The 14,748-nt window shown below is 39.1% G+C and overlaps 2 protein-coding genes across 2 annotated transcripts; both read right to left on the bottom strand.

The window, feature by feature from the left end:
- On the bottom strand, positions 1-8,801 carry irf6 (interferon regulatory factor 6). Its single transcript, XM_028446852.1, has 8 exons — positions 8,559-8,801; positions 8,165-8,339; positions 2,503-2,698; positions 2,334-2,432; positions 1,991-2,254; positions 1,058-1,450; positions 836-954; positions 1-374 (listed from the first exon to the last, which is right to left on the bottom strand). The coding sequence occupies exons 2-8, from the start codon at positions 8,336-8,338 to the stop codon at positions 153-155; spliced, it is 1,467 nt and encodes a 488-aa protein (XP_028302653.1). The 5' UTR covers position 8,339; positions 8,559-8,801; the 3' UTR covers positions 1-152.
- Positions 8,802-12,281: 3,480 nt separating this feature from the next.
- Positions 12,282-14,274, bottom strand: guca1ab.2 (guanylate cyclase activator 1Ab.2). Its single transcript, XM_028446176.1, has 4 exons — positions 14,077-14,274; positions 13,536-13,685; positions 12,528-12,618; positions 12,282-12,412 (listed from the first exon to the last, which is right to left on the bottom strand). The coding sequence occupies exons 1-4, from the start codon at positions 14,272-14,274 to the stop codon at positions 12,282-12,284; spliced, it is 570 nt and encodes a 189-aa protein (XP_028301977.1).
- Between the last annotated feature and the right edge of the window lie 474 nt (positions 14,275-14,748).

The following is a 14,748-nucleotide window of genomic DNA, read 5'->3' as shown; positions in this document are numbered from 1 at the left end:
TTGAATTTACATATGCTTTAATAGAAAAATACACATATACACGGCAAGCTTAAAAGCATGTGACTCGAGCAGAATATTGTGCAGGATTACATAAAAGCACTATGGTACTTATTTCAGAGGGAAATATACAGATATTGTACAGTATTGCAGTTTCACTGAGCCTGGGCGATGTTAAGGCCTGAGCCGGGGGGCAGCACCCAGCCATCGTGGCCCTGGTGGGTCTGCAGCAGGCAATAGAGAGACTTTAGGTGGGTAACTATGTTGTCCTTGATGTCCGGGATTGAAATCTGCAGGCGAACGCTGCTGCTGTCAAAAGATCTTGTGCTGTCTCCAGAAAACATCTCACAGATCATTCGAGCAACGACAGGGATGACCTGCAACATGTATGAGGGAATGAACATGAGTCAGGGAAGACAAACCATATACTCTAACAGGGTAAACCCAAACCCTAAAACAATTTCACTTTTATCCAAAGTGATGTACAACACAAGCAGTTAGGGTTAAGTTAGGACTTGCTCAACATCCCATAGTGATGGCCCAGCTTGGATTCAAACTAGTGACTACAGGCCAACTACCATAACGCTACCATCAGCCACCTTTTCCACAGGATAGTTGAAATCCTTCATTTTTTTTTTTTTTTAAACAGACTTGTTATGTAAGATACGTAAAAAACGTTTAAATATTAGAAGCATCTTTGCCATTAGAGCGCAAGATCATGACTTTATAAAGCAGGAAATAAATTATTTGACCAACAATCTCAGAAGTTGGAAAGAAAATTGTATATAGCAGTTATTTGTGATTTCATAAAATAAACCATTTACTGTTATGTCCTCACCTGAACCATTATCAGTTTCCTCTCCCGGGGACGACCATCAGGCCACTCCTCTCCAAAGCACAAGCTGATCTCAAACTGAGGAGGTTGTGTTGTCTGGCCACGCTGATGAGCGATCACACCTTCAAATTAAAGACATCCAATCATAGAACATGTTCAGCTCTGCTTCCATAGGGCACAGATGTTGTTAGGATGGAAGAATGTAGAGGGGGAAATGAAACTCACCACCAAGAAAGGATTCCAGACCGAAAAGTTTGACCTTCCTTTGTCGCTCTATGAGGTTGGGAGCTGCGCTGTTGGGCGCACACGGGCCAGACCAGTACACCTTACACTGACAGAGACGCACCGCGTAGATATCATGCCCGTTCACCTCCAGGACCAGGCCCCGGTCCATCACATCCAGCAGGCGGTTGGTAAACATTCTTTGCTTGTCATTGTTGATGTGCTCAGTGCTTGGGAATCGCAGTTGCTCCAGGTTCACGGGTCCAAACAGCTCCTCCTGGTTGGTCATGGGTCCCAGGTCTCCATAGAACAGCCTGCAGCCCTGTGGGTTGCTGACAGTCACAGAAGGACATATCTCCTTCCCTCTGTACAGGAACTGCACCTCCAGGTCAGTCACTGGAAAACACAGTGGACACATTTTAAATAAAAGAATTGATTCCTTACTTTCATTACCTATTGACGTTGGCAGTTCTTGATATGGTTCACAGCTCAACTAGTCTGGGACACTGATGTTCTATCATTCCATCCTGTCCTGTTCTTTCTGTCCACTAACCCCACTAGTCAAAGCAGATGACTGCCACCTCTGAGCCTGGTTCTGCTGGAGATTTCTTCCCTTTAAAATTGAGTAGTTTTTTCTCCCCATTGTAGCTGATGCATGTTCATGTGGCTTTGTTGTGGTTCTTCTTAAGAATTTTATATTTTGATAGTGCTTCAAGATTACTATTGTTGAACTGAATGACATATTCAAGACTTATATAGCCTCAAAAGTAAGGGTAACTCCAATTGTTAGACCTTACTTTCTAACTATCCTGGGGCAACGAGTGGCTTTCTTAACATTTCATTGTTCTAACAAGCAGAAATAGCTCAGTTATAGGTTCAACATTCTGGTCTCAGTTGCACAGTGGTTGCCGCAGAGGGTGAACGGTGAACACTCACTAGGGAGGGAGCTGATCCATGTCTCAGGAGAGGCAAACAGGGTGTCTGGAATTGGAGGATGCATGGAGGGATCAGGCAGAGGAGCAGGAGACATGTCCACCATGGGCGTCTGATGCATTTCCACATCTACGGGTTCCTCTTTGGGCCAAATCTTAACAGGCTCTTCTTTAGGCCACACCTCATTTGAAGGAGGGCAGCTCGGGGGCTGCATCGAGGACTCTGAGCCCATTGGAGACCACATAATAAGAGGGGAGGGGCTGGTGCCTAAAAAAGACAGAAAGGAAATTATTTCATCAGTCAACAGCACAGTGTATGTAACAATGACTGAGGAACGGCCTTTCACCATTAGATGGATATGGAGGAAGAGACTCTGGTGTATCAGGGACATCTTCCTCACCACCATCATCCTCATGAGGAGTCCAGGAACCAGCATCTGAGGAGGCTGTGAGGGGAAGACACCATTAAAAGGCATTGTTTACAAAGACATCTCCTTCTAAACAGCTCTCACATACCTTGGTTACTGAGGGGCTGAGGGATGTCACAGACGTTGTAAATCTTCAAAGGATTCATGGGGACTTCTTTGGTGCCATCATAGACCAGGTGGAATTCTCGGCTTTTGTTCAGGGCACATCGAAGCTGCGCTTTCCACTTGGCAGGATCAGGTTCATCCACTCCTTCTTGATACTTCCCAGTCTCCACAGCCCACGCCTGGAGGTTACGTATACATTATGTGAGTTATGCTAATGATACACCTATTTGACTGCCATCACACACACGCACAACACTTCAGCAGGCCCAAGAGTAACTGTTGTGTGCATTTAATTTAAATAAAACAAGATATCTTTTAACGCAAAACATTCTATGGTGGACTTCTGAAAATCATTACTGAAACAATAACAAATAACTGTTGGAGCCTTTAGTCCTTATTTATCTCCTGGCTATCAAACATCTAAAATTTCTGCATAGTACATATGGAACAGAATTATGAGAAAAGGGTATAGAAGTCGCATTTTCAGAAACTTCAGAGTACTCATAACCATCAACTACTGTAACAGCCTAGAACCAAGACGAGAGAAAAGAAGACTGCTGATGTAAATTGTTCTGTAAAACAAAAACTGGTTCAATTTTTTCAGGAAAAAACAAAAACTGGTTCAATTTTTTCAGGAAAAAACAAACTAATGCATTATAGCCCATTTAAAAAATAACCCTCATGAATAATGGCAAATCTTAAAAAACTAAAACTTGATAGCCTTTATTATTAAAAAGGAAATGCACAAAATCTACTATGGGTTGCTATTAGCTAAAAATAAAAATATAATAAAGTCAAACAAATTATCTAACCAGACAGAACTAAAACTACATCCCCCGACCCACCACCTATTTACAGCCCATTCACCAATGTTTGCATCAAATCTACAATATCCGGGCTTCAATCAGACCGTGCAATAAAAAGACAGGAACTTAACCACTAAGACCACCAAAAGTTCTGCCCGTTTGTGCCTAAACACCACAAATCCCCAAATCCAACAGTGCACAAACAAAAGTAAGCCAGCGTCTTAACAGATGTGTAAAATGATGTTTCTCAGCCAAGAAGACTCAGTGCTGGGCCAAAATCAAGTAAAACTAAAGCTGCCATCATAGAAACCATCAAAAGAGGAAAGACAAATTTAACAGTACTAAAGCAACAGCAAAGACTAGCAAACAAATCCAATGGCACAGGATCAGACCAAATGCTACTTTGGTGCAGGGGTTCCTGAGTTCGGACCAGGTTCAACCTGAAAGTCCGGCTCAGTTAAACTGGGATCTAACTAGAATGGGTGTTTCATCAAAGAAAAACACCTCAGTTGCCATGGTGATAAGCCTGCTCCCTGTTTACATGCTGAAGACACTCATGAAATACAACACTCAAAGATTTACATGTGAAAAAATGACTCTTAAACTGTTCTCCATAAATGTTCACACCATCCATAATTTTTTGTGTCGTTTAAAAGGAAACTAAACAGAACATAATTGGTTTGATTTTAAATTGATACAAATTAAATGTTTAAGTTTGTGTTTTCAATCAGTAGCAAATATGCCTTTATAAGGACATGTGTATCCATCACCTCCATTTACTAAGGACAACAATTCATGAGGAAGCTCTTATGTGACAGAGGTATCTGAGGGGAGAAGGTGTTCATGGTCAAGGCAGACCCTTAAGATTCCCTATAAACAGCATCACTTTTCCAGGGAAGCTGCAGAACGTGTGCGCTGTGCGGCATCACATCCAACACCACAGACACCCCCCCTGTTCATATAAATGTAATATTTAATTCCAAGAAACTATTCAAAGCACTCACAAGTCTCAAATTACACCTTATTTAACTGTGATTTACTGCATCATCATTCTTTTAAATGCCGACAGGCAAAAAAAAAAAAAAAAAAACGGTAACTACGCATCCAACCCACACGGATGTGTATCTGATCATACATGTTTCATTTGTTGATAAATTGGCAAAAAACCACCAACATTAAACATTTAACATATTTTAAAATGAAATTCATTGCTGCCCAGTAACAATTGACATCTCATCCTCTTCATCTCAGCATTGAATCCTATTGAACGATTACTCAGAGTAAAATCTGCGGTGCATGTGTCCCTATGTGTCTGATCAGTAAATCTGATCAACGCCTCGGGTCTACTGAAGAAAAGAAAAGAAAAAAAAAATCACTTAAACAGCGACAGCTGGCTTGTCTGAACTACTGCTATTCAAGCTGAGAAGAGTCTGTTAAAATGGAAAAAGCCAATGTGGGCTTAGGTAAATCAAGTTTAAACAGTAACCCTGTTTATTTTAAGCACACCTATGAAATATCCCCATAGTTCATCACACCTAATTGGAAAGGGTAGCCCGTAATTACCCTTTCTGTAGAGCTGCATGATTAATCATTAGGTCCAGGTGCAACAAAACATTGAATCAAAGACAGAACTAGAGCAGCCCTGCAGTATAATCAGATAATTAAAAGAAACACAAAGTAACTAATAAAAAGCTAAAACAGAAACAGAACAACAGAGACAAAAAATAATTCGGAGACTCTAGTCATATTGGAGGTTAGAACGGCCACTGGGCCAAACACAGTGACCTCCAAGCTCTAAATTACCCAAAACATATAAAAAACTAAATCAAATGTTGATTAACATAAAAACACTAAACCAATCCAGCAAACACTGACATAAGCCACAGATAACTTACTTAAAGTCCTCTACATGGAAGGAGGGGGACAACCTCTCCTCTCACTCTCTGCCTTCACACTTATTTTCCTCCTCTTTACCTGAGTGATGATTCAGCTCAGGTGTGTAGGTGCAGTGGGAGGGGAAATATGGGCCAACAGAACCTACTCAAAATCTTCCTCTAAATCTGGGGTTCTAGATCCTACTGTGAGAGGGATTTTTTTCTGGGGATGGACTGGAAATCTGTTACAGGTATTCTCAAGCTTTCAGCTTGAGTTAACCAGATCGTTAACTAAACTTCTGCAGCATCTGACCATTCATAGCATAGGTCTAGCATATGAAAGGATGCACTCAATACACAGAGTGTAAGCTCAAAAGTAAGACTAGCATAACAGGAAAACTTCCTAATTTACCTTATTAATCACCCCCAACTCTGGGGGTGGCTGGTAACCGTTAAATATAGGAGACTTAAAATAATCAAACCTTATAAAATGTTGGAAGTGTCTGCTAGTACGTAATACGTATCCATATACCGGCATTCTATCTGTACGTACGAAAAATGACCAGAAGTCACGTGACCATTCCATGCGGTTAGGGTTAGTTAGTCCGTAAAGTAGTTTAGGGTTATGGTTAGTTAGTCCGTAACGTAGTTTAGGGTTAGGATTAGTTATTCCGTAACGTATCTAAGGGTTAGTTAGTTAGTCCATAACGTAGGTAAGGGTTAGTTGGTCCGTAACGTATCTAATGGTTAGTTAGTCCGTAACGTATCTAAGGATTAGTTAGTTAGTCCGTAACGTGGGTTAGTTAGTTAGTCCGTAACGTAGTTTAGGGTTAGTTAATCCATAACGTAAATTAGGGTTATGGTTAGTTAGTCCATAACGTAGTTGACGTAATAATACAAACGAAAGTACAAGTGCGTAGCGTCTCATTGGCCGTTGCGTATTGGACAGAATGCCGGTATATGGATACGTGTTACGTATTGATGACCACTGCCCAAAATGTTTTTGATCATCTCAAATGTCTGCCAGACATCTTTAATCAAAGGTGTCCTGCTTGTTTTAGTTCAAGGGGCCACATCCAGGTCAATACATTAATTTCCAAATCTTGCTATGTACAGTAAATTAACTTTCCATTTCTTGGATTATACAGCAGAGTTGGTAGATAATGATTATACTTGTATATTTGTATTGTATTTTTCATGCATATTTGCATGACAACCATATATTTAGGTGAATCCTGATTATTCATATTTATTAAATGGTGTTAATATAATCCTTGTCTTGCTCTCTATGTTTACTTATAAATATAATAATAATGGCTTGGATTTATATAGTTTTTTTTTCCAAGAAAACTCAAAGCAAGTTACAGAAGCCATTATTCATTCACACCTGTAGTGGTAAATATGTATCCTTTGTTTGTGTTTCTTTTCACCTTTGTTAAAATTCCATACTTGGAAGCACAGTAACAAAGTAATTTCCCTCTGGGATTATTAAAGTAAGTCTGATTCTGAAGAAAAATGAACAATGATTAGGAATTTAACATACAGGGTCTTTACAGAGGTAATGATATCCATCCATCCATTTTCAGACCCGCTTGTTCCTGTTTTTCAGGGTCACGGGGGAGTACTGATATTTCCTACTCAAGTAGAAGTACTGTTACTTGATTGAAATTCTACTCAAGTACAAGAAAGTCATACATAAAATACTCAAGTACAAGTAAAATGTAGCTCAATTAAATAGTACTCAAAGTAAAAGTTATTAGTTATTTTCACGACACCCCCACATCTATGTTTGGTAATAAATCTTGCCACGGTTCCCTTGCATACAGTAAACATCTCATGTATAAACTTAAAAAGGAAGAGACCAAATATTGCACAACTGGAACTTAATTTATTATCTACAAAGGCATCTGTATAAAATAAAAGGTTTGTCAAAATATACAATTATGAAGAACACCATTGAATTCAATTAAAAATAAAAAATAGGTTGTTGCTATCGGTCCAGACCTGAACCTCAGACCATCCTGAATATAGTTCCGGCACTTCCTGTGCACATGCATTCGCTGCTGGACATGTGTCCTTCTCACTATAGTTTTGTCAGTTTTATTTTAACCCTAACCCTATTCTATTTCTTTTTTTTTCAAATACGTATTTTTAAAAGTGGAATTTTCTGTGTTAAATTGAAGAAAAATAAATCCCTAACCCAGGAAATACCCTAAGATGTTTCTTCTTTGTATATGTATTTTTAAAGGTGGAATTTGCCACGTTAAATATATTAAAATGAAAAAAAAATGTCAAGAGGGATTCGAAACCACATCAGCGGAAGGAAACGTCCTTAAATCTGACGCCTTGGCTATTCTAACACGGTATTAACACAGGCACATTACGCACACATTATTTGTCTGAGGTCTGGGTCCGGAACTATAGACAATTTGTAAAAAAAAATTCTCAGGCTCCAAGTATAGCTACATTTATGAACTCTGAAACTTGGTCGGCTGTGGTGTGATGCATTTAATTGTTGTCTGGTCATTTCATTTTTTGTAGTTTCACAATGTCAGTTATTCATTTTAAAACAAAAATAATAATAATTTACTTAGTAGTGGTTGGGTGTAGAAATGGAACTAATTTTAAAACATACTTAAGTAAAAGTAAAATTACTGATTTGGAAATATACTTTAATATAATATACTTTATTTGTAATCCAATACTTTCGCCTCTGGTCTTTAAGTTATTAATAAATGCTCATTTTAAATGCTCTTGATTTTAAGCTGTTGAATGTTTTCTGTTGCACTTTTTGATCGTGTAAAGCACAATGTGTATGAAATGCGCTATACAAATACAATGCCTATAATTCACAGTCGGATTCGTGCCCCCCTTAATTACTAATGTGCAACAGTAACTGAGCATTTATTTATTTACGTATTAGGCGGACAAACCCCAGACTTCCCGGAAACAGCTGTGTTGTTACCTTAAATATGGTGTCTTCGTCCTCGGGCTGTGGTGTGTGTCTGGTGGCGTGTTTCCACGGGATTCTGAAGCGCATAACGTCCCGGTTGATCCACTCCAGTCCCGGGTATCGACCGCTGTCCACCTGGGACACCAGCCACGGCTTCAGCCGGACACGGCGGGGGGTGACGGACATCCTGACACAGACACACAGGTGATAATGACGTAGGAGAAAAGTTTAAAATGTAGGTGTGTTCCCTGAAGCCCTCCGGGTCTGGTTTTTCTGAAGCTCTTATAGTTTACAGTAGATAAACACATTCTATGCGGTCTTCTCTATCGACCCACTATACCTTTATGAAGCCCGACATTTATGTGTGAGAGTGAAAATGAGGTTAACAGAGGGTGAACGCACATACCTGTTTCAAAGCAGGAAGTGGGAAAGGTTTGCGCCTCGTCGGTCAGCTGCTGGGAATCAAACCTCACACTTTCCGCAGTGCGGCTTAACTCCTGCCTCCCACTGAGGACTCCTTCCACCTGTAAACACCACAGACACAGGACGAGGAGAGGAGAGGAGAGGAGAGGAGCTGACGGTGGTGGGAGAGCTAAAGTATGTCGTAGCTTACCCCCCTCCCCACACACACACCTCACCCCCCCCGCTCACCGAAACTCAGGTACGTATGACGTCACCACTCAGACACACCTTTTCCTCCTTGAAGAAAGTCTCCGATTCTTTCAGTGGGATTTAGCATAATGCTAATTATCATTAGAGTGAGCTATGAGTCAGCTCAAACATTTCAAATAGTATCGTTGTTAATTATTTCATTTTAACTGAACATATATCAAGATTAAAAAGCAAAATAAACAACAACAATAATAATGATATTAATAATTAAAGCGTATTTGATAATCATCGCATCACAGATAGTTATTAATTTTAATTGAACATATATCGAGATTAAAAAAACATAATGACAATAATGTTATTAATAATAATAATAAATGAAATCATTTTTGATAATCAAATTACACTTTGATATGTTCATTCTTTAGTTTTCTTTAAAATAACTTTAAAATGTCCATTATTTACTTGATATTCTAATTAAGTAATCAATAATAGAAAAGTTTTGGTGGTAGAGTTGAGGATTTTAGCATGAGCAGGTTTTGCTACAAGTTAAAGTTGCTTTTGTTGGCTCCCAGAGTTTGTCCCACTCCACTACCTTCAGCCTCCTTTCATCGTCATGCCTGTTCATCTGTGATTGGTTCTCCACAGCATCCAACTCAATGAAAACATGAATTATCAGACCATAACCGTTAACGTTACATACAGAAATCAAATTATGTTTTGCTTGTTTTTCTGTCATTTTCTACATTTCTGTTGTCCTATTTTGTGTGTGTTTTTTTTTTTAGATATTTTGTCTATTTTTGTTGTCTTTTTGTGTACTTGTTTCAAGGCCACTCAAAGTTGGACAGACGGCCACATGTGGCCTGCGAGCCTCTTGTTGACGATGTTTGGTTTACTTGATTATCTTGACATTTCCCTTGATTCCAGATCTTGGAAAGTATGGGTCCATATCACTTATTCTGCACTACAGAACAAATCCATCCATCCATCCAGTGCCTAGGATTTTCATGGTTTTCTGATAAACCTGCAGTTGTTTTCTTTAATTCAACACTTGTTTGCCCTGGAAACCATAAGGAAAAGCATCAAAGAGAAACGTTTCTAACCAACCCAACAGGCAGAGCAGGTGTTTCAAAGTAGAACAATAGAGCAGATCATGCTGTATTAGTAAACTGGTAATGATCCACTATAACAGTAGATCAACAACAAACCACTCCTTGAAACCAAAACCACATGACCCTCTCCGTCTCCTGGTGTTTCCAGGTTTCAGGGCAACATACATACAGTACATATTTCACCTGTTGTGTATTGTGTGATGATAATTTGTGCGTTACAATTGGGTAAAGTGGGTTAAAATAGGGGGTGTTAGAAACTTCAGCAGTCCATCTGCTCTAATCATATCGACATTAACTTTATGTATTGGGAAATAAAGTATTAGAAGCAAGAAATAAATTCAGAGAATATTTCTTTGTGTGAACGCTGACTCAGCATTTTCCTGAGTGTACTTTTGATCTGAGCACCATCCCTTCCTTAGATTATTGACACATTTGAATAAATTAGGTTTGGTATTAGTGTTTCCGCGAGGGATGTCCCGATACAACTTTTTCACTTCCGATACGATACCGATATTGCAGCCTTATGTATCAGCCGATACCGATATTGATCATACATACTTTTATTACTTATTTTGTAGTGTGGAATGTTAGAAAATGCTTGATCAAGTGATGTTACTCAAACAGAGAACAATAGTCAGCAACAGTATGTTACTTTGTTGGAGTGTGAACCACAGTCACCTATGGATAGCAGTGCTGGAGCAGAACATTTTATTGGTGAGCTTATATCGGTGATTTTAGATACAGTCCAAAAAAATCCAATATTCGTTTTCTGGCTGATATCGGACCGATATCTGATATCAATATTGGATCGGGACACCTCTAGTTTCCACCTTGTGCCCTCATACATTTACTCAATCCCAGCAGTATTACATCTTGAATCGATTTCAAATGGTTGCTTCATTTCCTTTACTTATTGCTTGATGTGCAGATGAAGAAATAAATCCACAAAAGCAAAATTTAGGATTTGTTTATTGCTGGTTTTGCAATAAACTCATGCAAACGCATATACGTTCAAATATAAGGGTCATATTGAACAATACATTGGGAAGAACACCATCTGCATATGTATTATGAAAATCAACTAAAAGGGTTCCTCAGGTGTAAATTGGTAAAGAACACCCGATAATCTCAGTTCATTGCATAGCACCTAAAGAATTTGATGAAGATGGAATTCTAATGAAAAATAAAATAAAAATAATAACCCACACCTATACTTTCTGTGATATGGTAATTGCACGTTGAATTTAATATTGGAAGTGCATAATTAATTTTAGTTGGGTGGAAGAAAACAGGAAGAACAAGCTAATCAATGGCATTTAAAAACGCACGTTTCAAGTCATAATATATGTACAATACATTTTCATTACAGTATATAACTGTTTCCATTAAAACTATCTTTCATTTGCTGAAGATATATAGTAAAAGTTACTGTAACAATGAAAAAAGCAGGTGTTTATTTAAAAAAAAGTATAAAACTGTAAAAATAAACAATGGGTGTTTTTAATCTGTACTATGTGGAAGATACAAACACAGGCAGTGATGGCACATAATACATTCTCTAGAGCTGTACCTTTCCTCTGTTATGGCTTTGGGACTCAAAAAACATCCCTGAAAACAAGCTTTGACCCAAATGCTATAATTTCTTTAAATAGATGGAGCAGTTTGAAACCCAAATTATAACAGAATATTAACACAGGGTCAGCATAAAAAAAAAAAAAAGTGCAGAGAATTATTTGTTTTCATTCTCAATGATCTGCTTCTTAAAAAATTGCTACTTAGGTTGACTGAATTTTTATCATTTATGTTATTAATAAGGCTAATAATAATAGTACTATATAGTAGAGTTGTATTGTAGAACCAAGTTGTTCCATATTTTTCAATAGTATAAAATCAACACCCTGCTGCATTGACAAATCCCCTTGAAAATAAGAGCACAACACAATGTTTTCCTTTTTTTGTGCCCACGGCCCATTGAAAACTGGTCCTGAACCACAAGTTGAGAACATCTGCTTTACAGAAATCATAAAGCAATGATTCATTTCAACAGAAAATAGCAAACAATGGTTTTAAATACAAACAAATGAGTCCATTACCAAAGACAGCCGTACTCCACATTCCCAGTAATCCGGTACCAGTGGATGGTTTTTAAATAGAATAGCCCTCTTCTGTGCACTCCATTTTAGGTCAAGGTCAAACGTGACAGCAGGATAAGTGAGCTCAAAAAGGTGTTGCTGTGTTGCCACTGGCAACAGTCAATTACTGTGCTTGACCAAGTGATCAATAAATCCATGTGTCTCCTGTTTGTCCTGGTGGTAGAGTTCAAGGTTTCCTGAGAGTCCTTGCTGTCACCATACAGCTCTGGCTCTCTCAAACACAAACGCCTCAGGGTCCAAACAGATAGAATACTAGTTGTTGCTCTTTATCTCTCCTTGAATCTTTTTGACAATGTGTGACAGGTCTAAACTTTCTGTGAGTGTCGCCAACAGCATCTCGTCATTCTGGACTCCTTCCATGAACTCTTCGTAGGACAACTCACCTGCAGAAATAACAGACAACAGTGTGGACATATTAGTCTCAGACACACATGTAGTGTATCTACAGATATGATGCACCATTCTAAGACCATTTTATGATCAATAATCTGGCCTTACCATCACCATTGATGTCAATCTTGTCAAACACCATGTTGGTAAAGTCTTCTGCTGACAAATCAGTGGGAATTCCATTGATTGCTTCAATGGACTGAACATGGCAACAAAAAAAGACGATGCTGTTAGAAATTGACATTGCTTTGCTTAATTGTGACATGTTCAACCAGTAGATGTCAGCTTAGTGTCAACCTTCAGCTCACGTGCGTAGGTCTCTCCCTTCTGTGTGTGTGTGTGTGTGTGTGTGTGCAGAGTCGTTTCTGGCTTAGTGCACCTAAATGCAACTTAGTGACTTAAAGTTGGGTTCGAGCAGAACTGTAGATAGAGATTTTCTTCAAATTTAAGATGTTTATTGTTAAAGAGAAACTAAACCCCTGCTTTCTCCTGACCTGCCACTAGAAGGGAAATTCAAAAAATGCCTTGATTAAGGGCGTGGCTCCTGGAGCAGTTAAGACACGCCCAGTGTATGCTCTAAAATTGACTGAACAATCTATGCTATGTTAACTAGCTACTCATTACTCATTATTCACTCTTCTCTCAATCCAACCTACTCACCACAGATTGTAGAGCCCGCAGGTGCTAGTTTTTATAAAAGGGGCGGGGCTAAAAGTGCTTATTTGTGACGCAAGTTGGTCCCATAATGTCACAGGATCCTATTCTCAGCCAATACCAGTCACTCTAACATTTTACAACTAAATATGCCAAATTGAAATACTTTGACTAAAATGTTGAGAGTTGGACCAGGATCAATCAACAGCACTACTTTATACCCAAATACATTGGTTTTGGGGTTTAGTTATTCCCTAATGAAAGGCTTCTTTGTTTATTGCCCATGAGACAAACCAAACAACTTCTTGCATAGAGCCCCCATGAAGCTAGAAAAGGCTGTGTGTTTTTGTGTATTAGTCTGACTTGTTTCGGCTTGAGGTACCTGTGTACCACCTTCATTTAAATTTTCTGGGACTATCTAGAAATGAAGTGTTGATATGTTGTGTGGCCTCACAGGCTTACCCTAAAAATCAAGAGCAGCTCATCTCGATCGATGCAGCCACTCCCGTCTATGTCGTAGAGTTTAAAGTACCACCGAAGCTTCTGTTGCACTCCACCCTTCAGCACCAGGCTCAGAGCTGCCACATATTCCATAAAATCAATGAAGCCGTCCTGGAGTACAGAGCAACACAATAGGTTTTGATTTAATAAAACTATAATTACAGTATTATAAAAGGGAGAAGGAGTGAAAACTGCAGGCAAAAAAGCCATCCCTTTATGCACGTACTCCATCTTTAGCAGGTGGCCCCTTGTGGATCAGTTGTGTAAGCAGCATCAATAGCAATAGGATCAGCCCCTCCCCTAATAGGTTAAGTTCTTCTAAACAGATTAATATGAGTAAAAATATTGTGAGCAACTATCTTTACAGGAGACGGTGTACATATGAGCCCAGTTACACAATTAACAGTTTGACAGTAATTATTACCATGGTGATCTTGTTCTCATTTATAAACACACACAAGGAGAAGTGTACCGGTATATGGACCACAGAGAGTTATCTTACGTCGTTCATGTCAAACGTTGAAAACATGGTCATAACGTAGGCGTTTGATGCCTCCGTCAGATTTCTGAGGCCGAAGAACTTCTTGAACTCGTAGAAGGTGAGAAGTCCCGACGGACACTCTGTCATGAATTTCCTGTACCACTGATGACTTTCACAGGCTTGCATTTCTTTCATACTAGATGATTCAGCGTTCCCCATGGCTGTAGATTAAACTAGAATAATTGAAGTCACAAAGCAACGTATCCACCGAGCATCCACGTCCGCATAGCTTAGAAGAACTGGCGATACGAAGTGCCAGCAGCTGCTGCCCCTCAGCAGGTCAGCCAATCATAACTCTGTGTGAACAGCTCAGAAGCTGAAATCCACTTTGCTCGTCGTTGAAGACTAATTAAAAACACCTAAGAGCAGTAGAGAAATCCTGTTGACAGCATCAGCTGACTCTCATGTTATATTTCATGCAGACCATCCTTTGATCATCTGTAGCTTTCTTATCCTGATCAGGCTCACAACTGTTGAAGTATATTTCATTTGAATTGGGGCGTAAGGCCGGGTAAACCTATGACAGGGCACCCGTTTACCACAAGGTTAGATCAAAAAGACACACAAACACAGGCCCACATTGACACACCTAAAGTCAGAACCTTCAGACAGAGAAAAGCCTTGCACACACAC

The sequence above is a fragment of the Gouania willdenowi genome, chromosome 5 (genome assembly GCF_900634775.1).
Source record: "Gouania willdenowi chromosome 5, fGouWil2.1, whole genome shotgun sequence".
In the NCBI taxonomy this organism is placed as follows: Eukaryota; Metazoa; Chordata; class Actinopteri; order Blenniiformes; family Gobiesocidae; genus Gouania; species Gouania willdenowi.
This window is presented reverse-complemented; position numbering and strand designations above follow the sequence as displayed.